General features: G+C 39.8%; 2 protein-coding genes across 3 annotated transcripts; one reads left to right on the forward strand and one right to left on the reverse strand.

Annotated features, from left to right (window-relative positions):
- Positions 1-569: 569 nt before the first annotated feature.
- On the forward strand, positions 570-3,060 carry mrps24 (mitochondrial ribosomal protein S24). The gene is made up of 4 exons (XM_055060711.1): positions 570-820; positions 1,414-1,491; positions 1,736-1,847; positions 2,258-3,060. Exons 1-4 carry the CDS (start codon positions 779-781, stop codon positions 2,539-2,541), a joined length of 516 nt encoding a protein of 171 aa, XP_054916686.1. The 5' UTR covers positions 570-778; the 3' UTR covers positions 2,542-3,060.
- Positions 3,061-3,730: 670 nt separating this feature from the next.
- gnsb (glucosamine (N-acetyl)-6-sulfatase (Sanfilippo disease IIID), b) lies at positions 3,731-16,193 on the reverse strand. Of its 2 annotated transcripts, none has more exons than XM_055060763.1 (14): positions 15,816-16,193; positions 14,102-14,161; positions 13,390-13,593; positions 12,633-12,698; positions 12,455-12,553; positions 9,323-9,490; positions 9,134-9,216; positions 8,041-8,159; positions 7,664-7,767; positions 7,483-7,584; positions 7,287-7,397; positions 6,065-6,175; positions 5,799-5,985; positions 3,731-4,052 (listed from the first exon to the last, which is right to left on the reverse strand). In XM_055060763.1, the coding sequence occupies exons 1-13, from the start codon at positions 15,999-16,001 to the stop codon at positions 5,836-5,838; spliced, it is 1,563 nt and encodes a 520-aa protein (XP_054916738.1). In that variant the 5' UTR covers positions 16,002-16,193; the 3' UTR covers positions 3,731-4,052; positions 5,799-5,835. The 2 variants fall into 2 exon arrangements, with proteins under 2 accessions (XP_054916738.1, XP_054916737.1); XM_055060762.1 differs by having other exon boundaries at positions 3,731-4,341.
- Between the last annotated feature and the right edge of the window lie 2,356 nt (positions 16,194-18,549).

The raw sequence follows: 18,549 nt of genomic DNA on the forward strand, positions 1-18,549 counted from the left end.
AATATTTATATGATCACTAAACATATAAAAAAAAAAAATCAATTTTTGTATTTATTTTTGCTCACTTACTTAATAATATTTATAAGTAGGTCATATTTTCTGTAGTTGACTCCTATGTAAGTTCACTTCAGGCACTAATTTGGATACCTTCCCAAATAACTATGGATTGGGTGAATTTCAAATAAAGTTAATACTACAATTGGACAAACGTGTATTTAAAAACAATTAAATTGACTACTTGTTCAGTGCAGTTCAAATGTTGATCATATTCTTCCGTTTTAATTTATGCCGGACACATCCAACAGTATAAGTGGAAGCAACAAAACCAACATAGTAATAACAAACAGTAAAATTAATATTCCAACAGACATTTAAAAAAAATCATGACAGATTTTTCTATTTATTTTTATTTTTATCAATAGTAAAACATATTTTTGAGGGGAAAAATTGTAAATTATATTTTTTTATGCTTTGTTTTTATCACTAAAATTTTGTACTTTGGTACCAGTTTTTAATCTGCCTTATTTTTGCATTTCCGGTTGTACATGCTATTATGGCTCCGGCGGCAACCTATAACCACCGCGTGAGTTCCAGTTCCGGCTCCAGATTGGCATTGCAGCTTTAGGCAAGAATGAATTTTCAAGGAATCTTTCGCAAGCTGTAATAATCACAGCGTCCAGAAACTGATCCCACCACATCTTAGTAACTGTTCCGGAGTGAGGAAATAATTAATTTCCCTTTAGTTGACGTTTTGTTCACATTTCAACGAGAGGGAAACATGGCGACGTCCTTGAGTTCCACAGGGAGCGCGAGGCTGCTGGTAAGAAAATGACTGAAAGTGAAATGATTTGAATATTTGAACATTATTTCTGATGATAATGACCTTTTAGTCTGTTTAATGTGTGCTCACCTAAACTCAGTCTTACCTCAGAGCTTTATAACTTTATTGTTGAAAATGTATTTAGCTTTTGAGTACATCTCTTTTTTTGTCCTTAACCATTGAAATAAAAATAAAATAGCCAATGAATGAACGAATAATTAAATAAATCCTTATGTTTTGGTAAAGTAAATGTCCCTAATAATAATGATCACTGTAAAATCGCTAAACATGTCAGTTATCCAATTTATCCAAGTAAATATATATATATATATATATATATAATATATATATATATATATATATATATATATATATATATTTTTTTTTTTTTTTTTGTGGTTGAAAAAATTATATTATATTGACAAGTCTTGAAGCTGTCTGAATGATGCAATTAAAAGAATAATAATATAAAGAGTGGGACTTATTTGTTGCCTACACTGAATGTGATTTTGTTTCCTGAAACTTCCTGCAAACATCATTTAATCGGTCTAGACTTTGTTTTGGTCTTCATGATGTTTTTCCATTTTTCTCAGACTGCTTTGGCCCGATCTAGTTTGCTGTACAGTTCCTTCCAAAGCAGAAGCTTCCATGCAACAGCAGTGTGCTGCAAGGTAAACATGCATTCTGTTGCTTTTGGTTCCTTGTAAGCTGTTGAGCGATATTATAATTCTTGTTCTGTTTGTTGTTTTTTTTTAAAAAAAGGACACAATTTTTTGCAGTCATAGTGAAATGCGTTTGCAAGTCAGAACATGGTCATTTCTTGTTTTTCCTCATCGGTTGTGACTGAAGCGTATCCAACTAAAGGAGGTTGTGCTGACGTAACTCTTTAAGCATTTGCTGCTTTCCGTCTCGTAGAACCGGGCGGCTCGGATCCGAATTGGCAAAGGAGACAAGCCGCTGACATACGAGCAAGCGCTGCATCCTCATCACATCGCTCACCGCAAAGGATGGCTGTCTCAGCACACCAGTAAGCACGACCAAAAAAAGACCAAACTTTGCTTCACAGCACAAATCCACCAACTGAACAACTGAAATGCATGATAACATCAGTTCTGCCACATTATGTTCCTGATATGGTGTCTTTGGGCCAATTCTAAGCCCATTTTCAAATCTCATAACACCATTTGGTCTCTTCCTCTTTCCATTTAGTTTCCAGACTATAAAATGATATTTTATTAGTTTATGGCTATTTGTTTTCAGCATTTATGGAGATAAATGGCCATAAAATGAGCAAATATCTCATATATGACTTGATTTAATGTTGTTTTATCTAATGAAAACTTTGATATCATTTGTTTTGTTGCTGGTCCAGTCGAGATGGTGGACTTATATGAAATATGACAGATTAAAACATGTTCATATATTTGGCTCTGGCAGGTAACCTGAAGGGAGAGCAGGGTGCGGCGGAGCGGACCGTGGAGGACGTCTTCATCCGGAAGTTCATGTTCGGGACCTTCCACGGTTGCCTAGCCAACGAGGTGGTGATCAAGCGCCGTGGAAACGTGCTGGTCGTGTGCGCGCTGATGCTGCAGAAGATGACGCCTCAGAGGTTTTACTTTTTCATCGGCTATTCCGAGGCGCTGCTCTCCCACTTCTATAAATGTCCGGTGAAGTTAGAGATTCAGACGCTGCAGGAAAAGGCCGTGTACAAGTACGTCTGACAGAACGAGCATGTCTGTCTTTGAGTCGTCTGAAAATAAAAACGTTTAACAAAGGAGCATTGGACAGAACTGTCCAGCGATGTATTGATATGTCTTTTGTATCTTTTCATTTGTAACTGGAGCATCAAACCTGTTTTTATGGCGTCTGCATTCAATCAAAAATGTCCGGACTGACATGATATCAGATTGCATTTTGTACATTTTGTGCAAATTTGTCCATTTATAAATGCTGTGTAGATTTGTTAGAAATGAATGGAGATGTAAACACGTGAGCTGGTGTTATAATGTATAGACATAGAATATGAACAGATTAAGGTAACAATAAAATCCAGGTTTTTAAAGTCATCTTTTACTGTACAATGTGACCTTTTATGCTCAAAGTTGGCAGAAACTCATTGCTCTTTAGTTTATGTTGCTGACAACAGTTTAGGATTATTGTACAATGCCAGCAGATTCATATTAATTCACTGCAAGAAAGCTTTAGCTAAATAACTCCTTCAAATAAAATTATTTAAAATTTTTTGTATTTTTCATTCAAACTGAATTTATCATCAATAGCACAAATAACTGCCCAAGTAAACTAGTTTATGTAGAGTAAATTTGGATTCCTCTCATATTTTGGCAAAATGAAATATTTCTATTTTTGCGTCGAGTGAAAGAAATTTTCTAAAGAAAATAAATAAAAAATGTAACCACCAGAACAAATACAAATATTTATCTAGAACATTATAGCCACATTGCAATAAATAACTCCTAAAATTATGTTAATGTATCTGGGAATAGCAATAAATTAATGTAGAATTAATTTAAGCTAAATGTCATGTTTCCTTTTTTTTTTAAACGAAGCACATCATGAATTAATTTCACCTGTAATCTTCAGCCATCAAACTCAGGATTAATCAAATAGTTTGAAACCGTCCAGTTAAAATATATGTGACATGTGGCACATGACTGATTCTACAAACTAAAAATGTCTCTCCTTGTGTTGATTTAAAGACCAGAAGGCCAACTGATGTATGCTGATAAATACTATGCACACCTGTAATAACACATAGCAATTTCTTTTTTCACCAAATTCAAACTATTTCATATGGGAATAAAACCCAATGTTGGGTTAACTCAACAAAAACGAGTGAAACTGAAGAGCCAGTAGGACCTGAATTGTCAGCAACAGTAAATACTTCAATGATCATAGTAAAATTAACTTTATTTGAATAATCAATCATCACAGTGCAAATCCATTCACATTTAAGGCAATTTACACATATTTTGTGCAAAAACAAAAAGGCACACAAGATTAAAGGTAATTAAAAAAAAAAAATCCCTTTCCGGTTATTCAGAAATCAGAGAAGACATTCAAGAACACTGAACATCCTTCACCTCCAAAACACACACAAAAAAAAAATTATATCAAACTTAAGTATAAAATGTCATTTTTTCACATCTCAAGGCACAAGATGGGACTGAGCGTCCAACTCCGAACTCTGTTTTCATTTCTTTTCCTCAAAGTGCTGCAGAGAATAAATGATATAAAAGGATCTGCATGAAAACAGACGAGTTCTGCAGTTCACCGTGACCGAGTTTAATATGGAGAGTGACGCTGCAGCTGGCTGACAAACATGTATCAACTGGTTTGCTGCGTGGAGTGGGAGACGACAAACCCAAAAAGACAACAACAACAAAAAAAACCCTAAAGTCTCATTTAGTCCAACAGAAAGACGGCTACGGCAGAACGGACGAGGCTTTGGCTGGACGTCACCATCAGAAACAAATCCTTACGTCTGACAGCTTCTTATGTTTCTGTGTTAAACATTTAGAAAGTTGAACATTTATAGTGTGTCTTATATGATGTCACAGCGTGGCTTAAAAAAAAAAGAAGAAATGTGCTTTAAAAGACAAACAGAATGCTTTTAAAAGGACGAGATGAACAGGCAACCGCTGTGAAAGGCGGCAGACATTTTGATTCGTCAGTTAAAGCTGTTTTAAGGCGGCTGAATGTAAAACTCAACTGTTTATTCAGTCCTGTATCATGTAGGTTGTTGCTTTTGAGCAGCAGGATATTGTTTTAATTTAGTTCTTTCTTGGCTAGGCTAGCTGTTGCTAAGCTAACGATCCGTTTGCCTTAAAGGTCAGAAAATCCAGCAGAACTAGCCGGTTGTTTTGCTAAGTGAGCTAGCTATCTGCTATTAGCCAGAAACACCAACAGCAATGTACTCATTAGCATTTTAAGCATTCAGACACTTTAGAGATAAGTTGACAAAGAACAACAAGACAAAATGTGTCACTGGTTTATCTCGACACCATCTGATAAATGAACCAGCGAATACTGCAACTTGTTTGTGTTTCATGTGCATGGCGGCCATATTGGACGACCTCCAGCTTTCTGAGATGGAATACAGATGACAGGTGTTTGACTACGCCAGTGCTTCTCAAATAGTGGGGCGGGCCCCCTTTGGGGGCGCGGTGCGATACCTGGGGGGGCGTGTGATCCTGGGGAACAGGCTTTTTTTTGTCCGTACTAGTATAAAGTGTAATTGCGCACAGTAGGCGGCAGTGGCGCTCTCATTGTTACTTCTGTCACGTTTGCGACAGTGCAACATTTTATGACTTACAAGACAACAGGTTTGCCTTGGTTAGCAGTGTTAAGTCAACAAAAAGCTCCGACTGCGTTCTGTCTATGGCCTCCGTTATTCAACAACCCCCAACATGAAAAAGTTTTTCACAGGGATGAAAAGAAAAGCGGAGAGAGACAAAGATAATGAGACAACAGAAAGTCAACCGAAAGCTAAGAAGAGGAAATACGACGAAGCGTATTTAGCGCTTGGCTTCACTGTGACTACATGTTGGAGAAGAGGAAAGACGGTGTGTTTGCTGTCTAAAAATGCTCGCAGCGGACAGCATGAAGCCAAATAAATTAGCGCGTCACTTAAATACGTTACATCCCAATCACGCCGATAAGCCGCTAGAGTTTTTTCAGCGAAAAAAATGTTAATAAGGAAAAAATGTTATGCAGAGATGGATAGTCACGGTGGGGAGTGGGGGGCGCGAATAGTTTTCTTCTTGCTAGGGGGGGCATAAAGGAAAATAATTGAGAAGCACTGGACTACGCAAAAACTTTAAGAACCATTAGAAACACTTTAGTACAGACCTAAAGGAAAACCAATTGTCTCCTGTGAGAGACAACTGGGAGCCTGAAACCTGAATTGACTTTTTTTTTTTTTAATTTCCTCTATAAACCAATCAAAATGTCTGTCTACCTGTCCGGAAGCATCAGGACGCTCGTCGTCTTCCCCTCTACTTGATGTTGCGGCAGCTGTCCCCCATGCAGGACTGCAGCTTTATGAGCCGCTGGTTCATGTCCTGCAGGATTGACGGGTCCACCTTCTTCACGATGTTCTCCAGCTGGTGCGGGTCTGAAGTCATGTTGTACATTTCTACAAAAGACTGCAGACACCAGACAGGTTTAAACGCCGCCTCTGCTCACATACACCGATCCGGGGTTCAGGTGCCGAGTCGCCGTTACCTCGCTGTCCGCGAACTCGCAGTACTGCAGGTCCTGCTTGCCGTTGAGCGTCCGCACACAGGCATACGTGTTGTTGAAGGCGTCCTCACACACGCAGTTCGGGAAACATTGCTGGAAAACAAGTTCAAGTTCCCTTCATATGCACACTTTTGGAATGTAAAGTGACAAGAGATTTCTATCTAAAGTGAATGTCTAATAACTTCCTAATAAATTGTGTTGGACTTGCACAGAAAATCGTATTATAAAATGCACGGCACACGTCTTGTGGTAACTTTAATCTGTGGTCCTGGGATTCCTATGAGGCTTCAAACGCGTTTAGAAAAAGCTCACAAGTTCAGCGAGTGTTTCCAATACATTCTTACTGCGAGAAATGATCATTTCACCCGGAATTTATTCCTTGCAAACTCCAGCATCCAGAATGGACCATTTAAAATGTAGAAATATAAATACACAAAGAATCCCAAGACTGGAAACAGCTGCAGTGGAAAGCGTAGAATTTTTTTCATTCTAAAGTTCTTAGAATTTTACGCAGCTCATCTGGTGACAAGAAACAAAAAAGCAAAAGAAAGAAAATTTGTGCTCCAGATTTAACACATGGGAACAACTTGTTTAATTTGTGGACACGACTCAGTATGTCATGAGAACAACTTTTGAACAAATCATGGTGACGAATTGAACGAGTCGTGGGTTTGAGTTTTTAAGTTATGAGCAAAGTTTGGGTTTTTTTTTTCCTCCCACCAGATGGGCGGCACTGAAGTTCCCCTCTGTAAGATGAGATGTGTTCACAAAACACCTGAGACTAAATTCTCAGCGCATTTAGGAGGATCTTTCAGTCTTAAGCGGGAAAAACCGACGGAGTAGAGACGGACAGTGCTGTGGCAACAGCAGGTTCTGCTCCCGTTTTGGTTTCCTTTACTTCCTCATTTCATGTTGGTCGCTTTGCCAAACAAGTTTACACAGGCAGGAAATCACAGTGAACTGCTGACAGCTGAGCGTCTACATCAACATCAACCAGATCACATAACGTTACATTCACACTTCCTCAAACCGATCAGACTTTCTAGGCTAAGAGAAAGTTCAACCTATAAATCTGAACAAGTGAGAATTAGATTTGAGACCATCAGGCCCTCTGTGCGTACGGGTCCTGGTTTTTAGATCGCTGATATATGGAAGAGCGAATCGCTCTAACGTTTCCCTTCTGAAGACGTCAGCATTTGCTTACAGACACTCCGGGGCCCAGCTTCGGGCAGGTCGGGTCCTTGGCTGGATTTCCCTCTCCGGTGTATTCAATGAGGAAGAAGGGCCGCGCCGTGCCGTTCCGCAGCGACGGGGCCTGAACAGAAACCTCAGTCAGGATTTAAAGTGGACTCGGAATCACAAAAGGGAAACATGTCTGTGAGCCAAACCAAGCAGCTGACCATCTGAGCGAGGAACGACTGTCCGTCCACGTTGACGGTGGACAGGTTGACGCCAGAAATGTCCAGGAAGGTGGGGGCGAGGTCGATGTTCAGCACCGGAGCCTGAAAGGGAGAATTTTTTTTTTAATTAGAACGTCACAATAATTCATGTGAAAATCAGCGTTGGTGGAAGATGGTTGACCTTTATCATCTGGTTTGGTTTGATGCCAGGGCCACGGACCAGCAGCGGTGTCCTGATGTCAAACTCATACAGCTGCCTCTTATCGATGGGCAGAGAGAACTGACCTGGGCAGATTAACCGAGGAATTACATACAAGTATAAACACGACGTGAAGCTGCTTACTTATTTATTTTTCTTAAAGTTGAAAAGATAAGCATCGGTTGCAGCTTTGAACTGTAGTTTCTGTGTTAACAGTAGGTTAACACAGAAATAGTTTTTTTTTTGTTTGTTTTTTTTTTTATATATAACTCAAACTACAACCTCAGGAGACACAAATGTTTTTTTTAAAGATGCCGAACAGAACCTGAGGACGCTCTCAGGGGTTCGGCGGAGCAGACCTGTGTGGTAGCCGTTATCTGAGGTGTAGAAGATGTAGGTGTTGTTCAGCTCTTTTATACTGTCCAGTTTCTTCACCAGCTTCTCCACCATGTCGTCCACAGACAGCAGCGCCTGCCACCTATAGGGGGGAAACGTTTTCCTTCAGACATGATACTCCACACAACGGAGCATCATGTCTGATCAATTTTACTCTGGAGTCTTAGTCAGGGTGACAGAATGGGGCAGAAAGTGTCACTGCTGCAGCTTCGCTCTGAAGGTAAAACGTTGAACACTTTGTGTCCAGGATGTGTGGGGTCTGCAGGAACGTCAGTTGCTACAGTCTGAGTGAGGTGATTCTGATCAGACCTGGACCAGACAACCCACATTCAGCTCATCGCTAGCTGCGTTTCCTTTGTTGACATTTTGAGAATAACTTTGCTCAATGGAAACACGGCAAATTAAAAAAAAAAAAAAAAAAAAAACTTGTTTGTCGAGAAAACGTTCTGGCATTCGGATGAGGTGCGTTTGTTTTTTGTTCATCTCAGTAAAATGCAATAGAAACAGTTTTTTTTTCCCCACATCAAATGAGTCACAGTGTTGCCGCTGGCGCAGACCATGAAGAAGAAGACGACAGGAAGTAGCTGGATTGTGGCGCTGCATGTTTTCTAATGGCTTATCTTGTGAACTCATGTTTGATTTTAATTGTGTTCCTTGTTTAATGAAAACGTTGCGATTGTGAAACAGACATAAAAGATGGATAAAGCTTTCTGTGCTTATGCTCTGCTCTGGTTTTATGCGTCACCATCATCCACAATCGATCCCACTTTATCTCACCAGAGATATAACAAAGCCGAATATTTCATAGCAAGGAAACTAAACAAATTGACTTATGACTTACACATTGATTATTAATGGTTGGAGAAGCATTCTGGTGCAGGAAATGCTGCAAAATGCTGCAAAATGCTGCAAAATGCTGCGTGTTCCAACAGTCCTGAGATTTTTGTTTGTTTGTTTCCACGGTGAACGTTGTGCATCTGCATTTTTGTTTATTTTGCGTTTGGAGATTTTTTGTTATTTTTAAACAAAACTCCACCCCACTCCATCTCTTCCTACCTCCTCCTGTAGGCATTATCCAAGAATGTGATGGAGCTGTTCGGCATGGGGTTGACAGGCTGACGCAGCAGCCAGTGTTTGTCCTGGAAACAGCAAACAGAAAAAAAAAAAAGAAGAAAAGGTGTTCCTTAGAGATCCGGACTAAAAGCAGGTTTCATGTCGGCTGCGACACACCGTCCATGTCCTCACCTTCCCCGGTTTGTCGAAGCTGCCGTCTCGGGGGGCTTGCACGTTGTTGAACTCCTTCTGGTACTGCGGCGCCGCCGTCCAGGGGGAGTGAGGCGCCGGCGGCGCCAGCATGATGAAAAAGGGATGCTGGGGGCTTCTGTCGTCCAGGAAGCTGAGCGAACGGTTCAGCTGAAACGAGGACAAAACAGATTATTATGTCAACACAGCACATGACCACGGCAGGTGTTCACCCAAGAAATGTGCAGATCAAATACAAATATACTCCATATCTGTCGTTATAAAAGAAAGTTGAGTTCTGAATCAATAGAATAAAAATGGGTTTTGATCAAAGATGTAAAAGACTCAACAGTCTCAGCCCGGTCTACACTGGTCCTTCACTGTTCTACAGGGTTTTAGGCATTTCTCTGTTGCCAAGAAAGTAGATTTTTGACGAACGGTTCAGCAGCAACCTTCTTCCCTCCATCGTCTTCCTACAAAATTCCACTCAATTCTCATCTCCCCTCACAGTTCAGTCTGGGCTTTCTGCCATAAACCTGGATTTAATCCGAGCCAATCAGAGAACAGTGCTTATTCCCTCATTGCTTTAAAACACCAACATATTTCTGTTCAATATTCAGATGGACAGACTGGAGTAGATTCAGATTTTTTATTGATTTTTCTGAATATCTTTAGCTAAGAAATAAAACTCTGTGTTCCCTCATTCTTCATGTCGGTCAGTTAAAACCAAAGTAATAAAAATTACAGAGTGCAACGATTAATAAATTCTATTTTTTTAGCGGCAAGAGAAATAATTGTTGCTTCTCAGTTTGAAACAGAAAGCCTGTCTGTCATGTCATCGGTTGCAGTTTAAAGGTTTAGGTGATTCAGTCACAACTTATTCTGAGAGAACGTCTTCTCTGATGTAAAGTCAAACATGGAGGAAAAGTATTAGTTTGAAAACGTTTGAACACGCCCGCACTCACGGATGTTTATTTGGCAAAAAATATATATATTATTGATCATAACTGATTTACAAAAGCAACAAAAAGGATAGAAACCATCCAAGGGAGTGAACACTTTTTATTTTAGCATGCTGTGTTTCTGTTCATAATATTACTGATGAAGTTTGCGCCACACAGCACTTCCTTCTTCTCAGAGGCCAAACCTCCGATTCACCGTCACGAACCATGCTGATCCGTTTTAGCATTTCTCTCTTGGTTAAATTGAACTCGCCCACTGAAACGGTTTGTTTGGCCGCTAAAAATCGCTGCATCTTCACTTGCAGAGCGGGACTGTGTGGAAGCAGAGATCTGCTTTGCGCTTTAAGAGTCCGTTTTTCCTGGAGATAAACAAGAACATTATCTCGTCATCAGGAGATAAGGGAGCGCTACTTCCTGTGATAACAAGATATGCATCTGTGTGGCTTCTGAGCTGACAGGATGGTGGTTCTGGTTTAATCTTCGAGCGTTCTGTTGATTTGGACCAGCTCTAGATATGCAATGCTTTCATATCTGCAACATTTTCATCAGCAGCACGTGCCGACATGCCAGAACGGTCGCCGCTCGCTTAGTAAAGAATGGAAACGGTTTCTGCTGGAAACAGAGTGAAATATCATTCACATTTGTACTGATCTCAGTGTCTATGTTACAGTGACTCGAAGAGAGACACACACAAAATATGCAAGAGCAGATTAGAGAGCCTGATTAAACATCCTTATTTTTGGACCCCAGGAAGGAAGCCAGGGATACCCAGAGAGAAACCAAGAATCAACAGGGAGGCCCAGTCAAAGTCCAGGTCCAAATCAAATTAGGTAAGAGAATTCCTGTTTAAAAAAATGTTCCAATCTGACTCATAACCAGGTCTTTATAAAAAGTTAATATCTCCACTACATAGTTTTAAAAAAAATAACATCGTACACACTGGACTGTGAGGATACTTGGATATGAGCTGGGCCAGGGGCAGCAGCCCAGGGCACCAACCGTTTGGGGGCAACAAAGTTTTTTTTTTTTATTCATTTCTTATAAATGCATGTTGTACAAGCAAGCTCAAGGTGTTTTAGTAACAAGTGGACAGAAATTTAAGAATGCAAAGCCATAGCACATCCATTAGCATGGATCCAACAGCCAGACACTTTTAAACCAACAACTCATTAATTCATATCCACAGTCCCTTTTAATGTAATGTAATTTCAATGTGTAAAATGCATTACAGGACTGGCTCTGGATGTGACATTTCATTTCCTTTTGGGATAGCTAAAGCATTTTTTTTATTTAAATGCACAATCAAGAGTGGAAAGTGAGGCTGCTGTTTGACCCAAACCGGGTCATGAAAAGGATCTGAAAAACAGCAGCAGATCTACAGAATGTCTGAAAAAGTCAAGTGTCAAGTGAATGAACTGGAGACAACTGGATAAACTTGAACACATGAGGTTTCATTTAGATGGTTTTAGAGCCAAGTAGAGACGAGTCCCGATACAGAAACCCAGGAAGTGAAATAGAGCAAAAAGCAAGAGTCACACAGAAATAGATTCATTCTGCACAAAAAGGCCTTTCCTCACATTGTTCTTTTCTCTGTTTTTTTATTTTTCCAGGAACTTTTGTTTTTCTTTCCTGTATAATCTGCCGATCACAAATTCCACATAGACAGCTGGTTATTCTGGTTAAACCAAAGGATTATCAACCAGCAGACACACGGTTTCCAATGAGGAAACAGTGTTTTTAAAAAATAACATTGTACACACTGGATTCCAGAAAAGTTTTCATCCACATGCGTGTGTGCAGGTTCATTCTGTCTGTCTTAGGGCCTTAGACAGAAAAAATTAAACGCGAGTAAATCTATGCCAAAAATCTTCTTGAGATTAAGCTCATGTAATGTAATGTAATTTCCAATGAGGAAACCGTGTGTCTGCAGGAAACCTCATCACCGCATAAAGACGCCCGACATGTTGAGTAAGCTCAGCAAGCGAGTGCTGCAACTTGTTTCTCTGGCAGAGAAGTTCACACATCGCTGAGCTTTTTAAATTTCTGCGCTGTCGCAACTGATGTGTGCAGCTCTGCCGTAAATTCTCGCGTAAACAACCACTGATTTCATAAAACGCCGCCGATCACAAGGCTGAGTGTGAGCAGGAGTCACAGGTGTGAGGGTGTGACTCACGATGAGGTCGGTCAGGTAGTCCTTCTCATAGCTGTCTCCATGCTGCTCCGCTTTGCCGTTCACAGACAGAGTGTAGTTGTAGTACCGGGAGTTCCCCACCTGCAGCATCACACAGCGCCGGTAAGGCGAGAGCCGCGGCAGACCGCAGGACAAACGGACGTTTTAACGCAGCACTCACCAAGGCGTTCCAATGGTCCCAGCCAGGGGGGACATGGCCGACGTCTCCGGCGGCTTTGGTGCCGTACTGGTGGAGATGGAGCACAGCGCGAGTTGGGACCAGCATTGATAGGGGAGGGAAAAATAGCAACGAAAGGTACATTTCTGTCAAAAAAAGCTTTTGAGATCAATCTGACAGATTTGCTAAAAAAAAAAAAAAGTTCAAAATTTTTGAATTTCAAAAGTCAAAAATGTTCTGCTTTTGAAGCTCAGAAAATTTCCAAAAGTAATTTCTTTTCTTATCAATCTCAAATTTCAGAGATTTTATTTCTATAAAAATGTCCACTGTACTAAAGAGAATTCATAGAAAATATGGAGGTGAATGCGATAGAGACTTAAGGCCTTAGACAGAAATAAATTAAACGCGAGTAAATCTCTGTCAAAAATCTTTTTGAGATTAAGCTCAAATATTTCTTGTTGTTTTTCTGGAATATTTCTAAAAAAGCAACAAAATTGTTTCAAAAAGTCAGTTGTTTTTGACTTTTTAAAGAGGGGAATTTACTGAAGCGCAATGGATGGCTTTGGGGTTTTTTTAATTGTCATTGACCGGATCAAAATTTTTATCGCGATAAAAATATGCATCGCAATAAACGATAAGTGATATGACAAATGCCCATCCCTAATGTGAATATTACAAACATCGGCACCCAGAACAGCCGTCGGTGAGCTTGTCGAAAGCCATTTGTTTTGTTCTGATAAATCACGATGGGAACTCGGACCTGGTTCAGGTATTTCCCACCGAAGAACGTCTGGTATTTCTGCTTGCTGAGGTAGACGGGGAACGCCTCGGCTTCAGGTCCTTTCTGCCACTGAGCGCTGGAGCAGTTCCCGGACAGGGAGTTGTTCCGCACCTCGTGGTTGTGGGGGTACCGACCCGACAGGATGCTGCTCCTGCTGGGGCAGCACAGCGGCGTGACCGTGAACTACAGAGGAGAAGAGCAACGAAGAAGAGAGCGACTCAGCATAACCCAGAGAAACAATATAATTCAAACATTTTATTTCTGAGTTATCGATGCAGCCGGCATTTAAATGTAAGAAAATATATTTTACAGTTATCTCAAAAATCATAAAAACAGATTATTTGTTCAATACAGTTTCACATTTCTCAATCAGTTCATTAAAAGTGACACTGATTCTGTCATAAAGAAACAAAGGAGAGAGAAAAACAAGTGTGACAGCAGAAAAAAGGACGAGTCACTAAAATGGACAATGAAACAGAAAAAAATGGCAAATACTGAGATTTTTGTGGTTTTGGTTAAACTAATCACACACTGTCCCTGCTGGATTCCTAACAAACAAACAGAGCCATCTTCTGTAAGCGTGTTGATTTACAAAAACCAACATGGACAACTGCGAGACTTCGCAGCTGAAAAACACAATAGGTGGTTTTCCTGTGAACATGACAAACAGTGAGAAGACTGAAATACTCACAGCGTTCACAAATGTTGCTCCTGCTTCTCCTATTAGTGCTTTCGTTTTCTTCATAGGCGTCTGCCGAAATGAAACAAGAAGTGTGAGACACGCAAAGCTGCTCATGTCCCTGCATGAAAACACACCAGAACGCTGACAAAAGAAGTTAAAGAGATGCCGTGATCAATCGACCAGACGTTGGTATGATTGGTGATCAACAGGTCAGAGATAACTGAACCTTTTTTTTTTTCTCCATCAAATGAACTAAAACTATAGATTTTTCTACAGGTAGTGTACGGGGTGGGAATAATGTCAATTTTAAAAATATATGCAAGTTTGAAATTAGAAATTTAAGTTAATAACATTGGACAAATGGATGGAGCGTCATACTGTGCATGCATTAAGATCTTTCTTCTTCTTGACTTTAATGGTGGTTGGAAAACAACGATATGACGCATCACTGCCACCAACCAGTAAGAAGGTGAATTATTATTGTCTCCCCAAAAAACAAGAGTCTTGGTGAGGAAACTAAAGTAATAACTCCCACCATCTTTAATGTAGTTTTAACACCCATGTTGGCCAACTTTACTGTTTTAAATGAAAACTAAAAGAAAAAATAAAATCTAATCAAGTGTTTTTGTCTATTTCTAGTGTTAATATCTTAGTACACTTAAAATATGAAGACAAAACTGACTTATAAGTAACCTTTCTGCATGATACAGGAGTTTGCTGCAAGTCAATTTTTTTTTTTTCATTTAAAATGTGGAAAATGTATTATTAGTCTAATATAAGAACTATTGACTTGAATCAAGCTCCTATACCTTGCTGAAAAGTTACTTGTTAGTTTTGTCTTAATTATTATTATTATTATTATTATTATTATTATTATTATTATTGATAGTAATGGTAGTGGTAGTATAAGTCGTGGTAGTATTTCAAGTGTACCAAAATATTTAAACTAGAAAAAAATACTTGGTGAGATTTTGTGTCTTTGTGGTGTATGTTCTGGGTTATTTTTAGATTTTATGTAAATACCACAATACTTTAATAAAAATGCTAAATTATTTTTATTTATGGTTACTACACAATGAGAATTTCCTACCAGCCGATGCCTAACATGCAGTATATACTCCGAGGCTTTTTTTTTTTTTACAAATCCTGCAAACATTCTAAATATGGGGTTTGATTGTAATCTTAATATTTTAGGAGATGGAAAAGCCATCATCAAAAAGTGGCAGCTTTACGTTTTATCTTTTGGGGGAGGGCAGGAGGGAAACATTGTAATCAACAGGTCAGACCGAAGAGAAACCCACAGATCGGTATATCGCCGGAGAGAAGCTGGATCGGTACATTCCCTAAAGGCACTCCTGTCAGAGTGTTGTCAGACTAATCCGTCAACATCTCCATTTTACTGGTGATCAGTTAAAGGTGTGACATTTATGATCTACCTGCAGAAACATCTGCTCTCACCGAGTAGAATAATAACACCATCTGTAGCTCGGTTAAAGTGATTAATCATTAATCGCCGAAACAAAGTGGATCATTCTTATTGATAAGAGATCATAACCGAGTAGCTAGAATAACATTGCACTTTATGAAGTTTATGCCTGAAGCTCAAAGCCTTCGTGCAAAGTTTTTTCTTTTTAGTTTTTATGATGATGTCACGCCGCTGTCACGAGCTCCATCGGGATCAATGCAATCGATCAAGCATGTGGTTCCGGGTGCACCGACTCACCATCCCCCCCAGCACAGTGTCCTGGTCGTCCACCAGCACGAGGATGATGTTGCTCGGTTTGACGCCCTCCGCGCACCTGACGCAGCAGGTGAGCAACGCCGTCAGCAGCGTCAGGGCCGCCGCTGCGGCGCGTCCTCTGCTCCGCCGGCGGACCGCAGCCCCGCCGCCGCCCCTGCCTCCGCTCATGCCTGCCGGGGGAACCGTCGAGCCGCTACGGGAGCCTCCGCGGTGCAGCTCCGGGCCTTGCTGCTCTCGCCCCGGCGCTGCCGTTCAGAGGAAGGCCCGGTTCAGGCCAGAGAGAGAGAGAGAGAGAGAGAGAGCAGGAGCCGCACGCGGTGCCTGGGATCCCCGAGTCTGGCTTTAAAGTTTGAGGAAGTGGAGTCGAGAGTCAGCTGTCATATGACTGAGACCGAGGGGGAGGAGACGGAGAACAACTGCTGACCAACTTCACACCTCACCGAGTTCAGTCACTGAAATAGTCAGCTGCAGTTTCTGTTGCATGTGGCCTATTTAAAACATGCCTGTCTCATGAATGTCTTCATAATCTCCCCAGCACATTTTGACTGCTCTTTTTTTTGTCACATTTTTCCATAAACAATGTGTTTTATGTAACAGAATTACACTTGAGTGGAATTCATTTTTTCTATATGTTTTTTTTTGGGGGGGGGGGGGTTCTTTAAACAACATATCGCTCTTTTCCAGCTTGTAACCTTCCAGGTTTGACCTGAAACGATTAATCGGCTTAATCGTGACGATTTGATTGTTGAAATAATCCACAATCATTTAATGAGTTCAAATAATCAACTCATTAAAAGGAGTTTGCGGTTTGCAGCACTTTTTCACCCCCCAAATAATGTGTTTGCTGATAGATTTATACATACTGGTTAATAAAAAGATAAACCCAACACTGTAGATGAACAGCCAAGCAGAAAGGGCTGATCTTTTCACATGTTGAAGCTAGAGATAGTTTTTATCTCTTACGTCCTTTGCCACAAATCAAGTGTAGACTAAAGAAATGTCATGATATTTTTGGTAATAAAATGATTATTTTCTCATTTAAAAAAAGAAACTGAATTATTTAGGGGTGGGGCGCTGCCTCTTTTAAATGTATCTCTAATATTGTTCAGAAAAGGTTTAAGTGGTCCAATGAAAAATCTTTCGAATGTGCCATTTAGCTGATTCATTGATGAATTAATAATCGACAGTTACAGGCAGCCCTACCACTCACACGGTCTGGGATTATTTCAGGAAGATGAAATTGTGTCACAAGGCAAAAGTGAGAACAGCGTGCCTCAGACATCTGATCGTTAAAGTGTTGAAATTGTGGATAAAATCCCAGTGTTAGATGCACAGTGGGTCACCATGAGTGGGCGTTTTAAACATTAGAAATCCAGTATGTTAGAGTGACTAAACGTTCTGAAACATAACGACATCATTTTGATCTATTCGGTCAGAAGAGCTGTTGAAACTTTCAAAATGCTTTAAGTCGTTCTTTATCATACAAATTTTAACATATCGAAGACACAAAATACGACAGCAAGCATTTTATTCATACACCTTTTGTATTTTTAAGTTAGTTTTGAAAATGCTGTCGTATTTTGCTATTTGACAACCGCAAATTTCAGTTTGTCTGACTGGGACTTTTTGCCTGGACCGTCATGAAGCACTCCCATGATTGTGAGGGTTTTACAAAGCTACAACATTGCTGTAAACATTTTTGTAGTTTAAAATTGTGGCCGACATTTGCATTCAGTCCCCTTCTTCCTGCCAACCAATTGTCTTCAAATGCTCTGAAATATTGCTGACTTTTGTTTAATTTAATCCCAGATTAAACACAATCCTGTCCACACTATCCCAGTGGTGGCAGCATCATGCTGTGGAGATGGGGTTTTTTTTTTACCGCTAACAGGAAATCTGGTCCTAGCAGGTGACGAGAAGGTGGATGGACTGACATATTAGATAGACTTAGAATGAAATATTTCAAAACTTCTTGTAATTTTATTATGACTTATAGTAAATAAAAAAGAACAAACATAGAATTTTACACAAGATCGATAAAGAAATGATTATATTAACAGACATATATGGTGATTAATATGTTTTTAACATTTTTTGATCCTATATGTCTGGGTTCTTGATTCAAGTAAAAGTGAACTTTACTGTCTTCTTTGGACCACCAAGCAGCAACAGGCCAGTTGCTTTCCTCTTCAGCCCAGGTGACAGTTAGACTGTGTTCATCTGTATGTAGTGACTCTTCTTGGTGAATTCACTCCAGCTTTGGCCTGAATCCATTTTGCCTAATAATCCTCTCAAGGTTGAAATGATTCCTGTGGTTAGTGAACCTTTTCCTACTAAACTTACACTATCTTTCCCCACTTTTCACAAGGAACTCTATCACTTCTTCTAATGTCTGAACAACAAGAAGTGGAACTGTATCATATGATAAACAAACTTTTTTATATAGTTCGTTTTTATTTAATTGTCTATTTATTTTGGTTATAAGACTACTTTTCATTGTCGTTTATTTCCAGTTTCCGGAATGTATAATCTCCTTTGTTCTTTAATTTTATTGTATTTTTTTCACTTATGTGTCCTGTAAGCAGCAGCCTATTCTATTCTAGCTTTCCTCAAGTTTGCGTCTGATATTGATACCATATATCTCATATATACTGTACGTATTGCAGTATATATATATATATACTGTTAATATATTATTAACGCAAAAGCATTTTTT

This window comes from Poeciliopsis prolifica, unplaced genomic scaffold, assembly GCF_027474105.1.
Source record: "Poeciliopsis prolifica strain line A6 unplaced genomic scaffold, Auburn_PproV2 SCAFFOLD061, whole genome shotgun sequence".
In the NCBI taxonomy this organism is placed as follows: domain Eukaryota; kingdom Metazoa; phylum Chordata; class Actinopteri; order Cyprinodontiformes; family Poeciliidae; genus Poeciliopsis; species Poeciliopsis prolifica.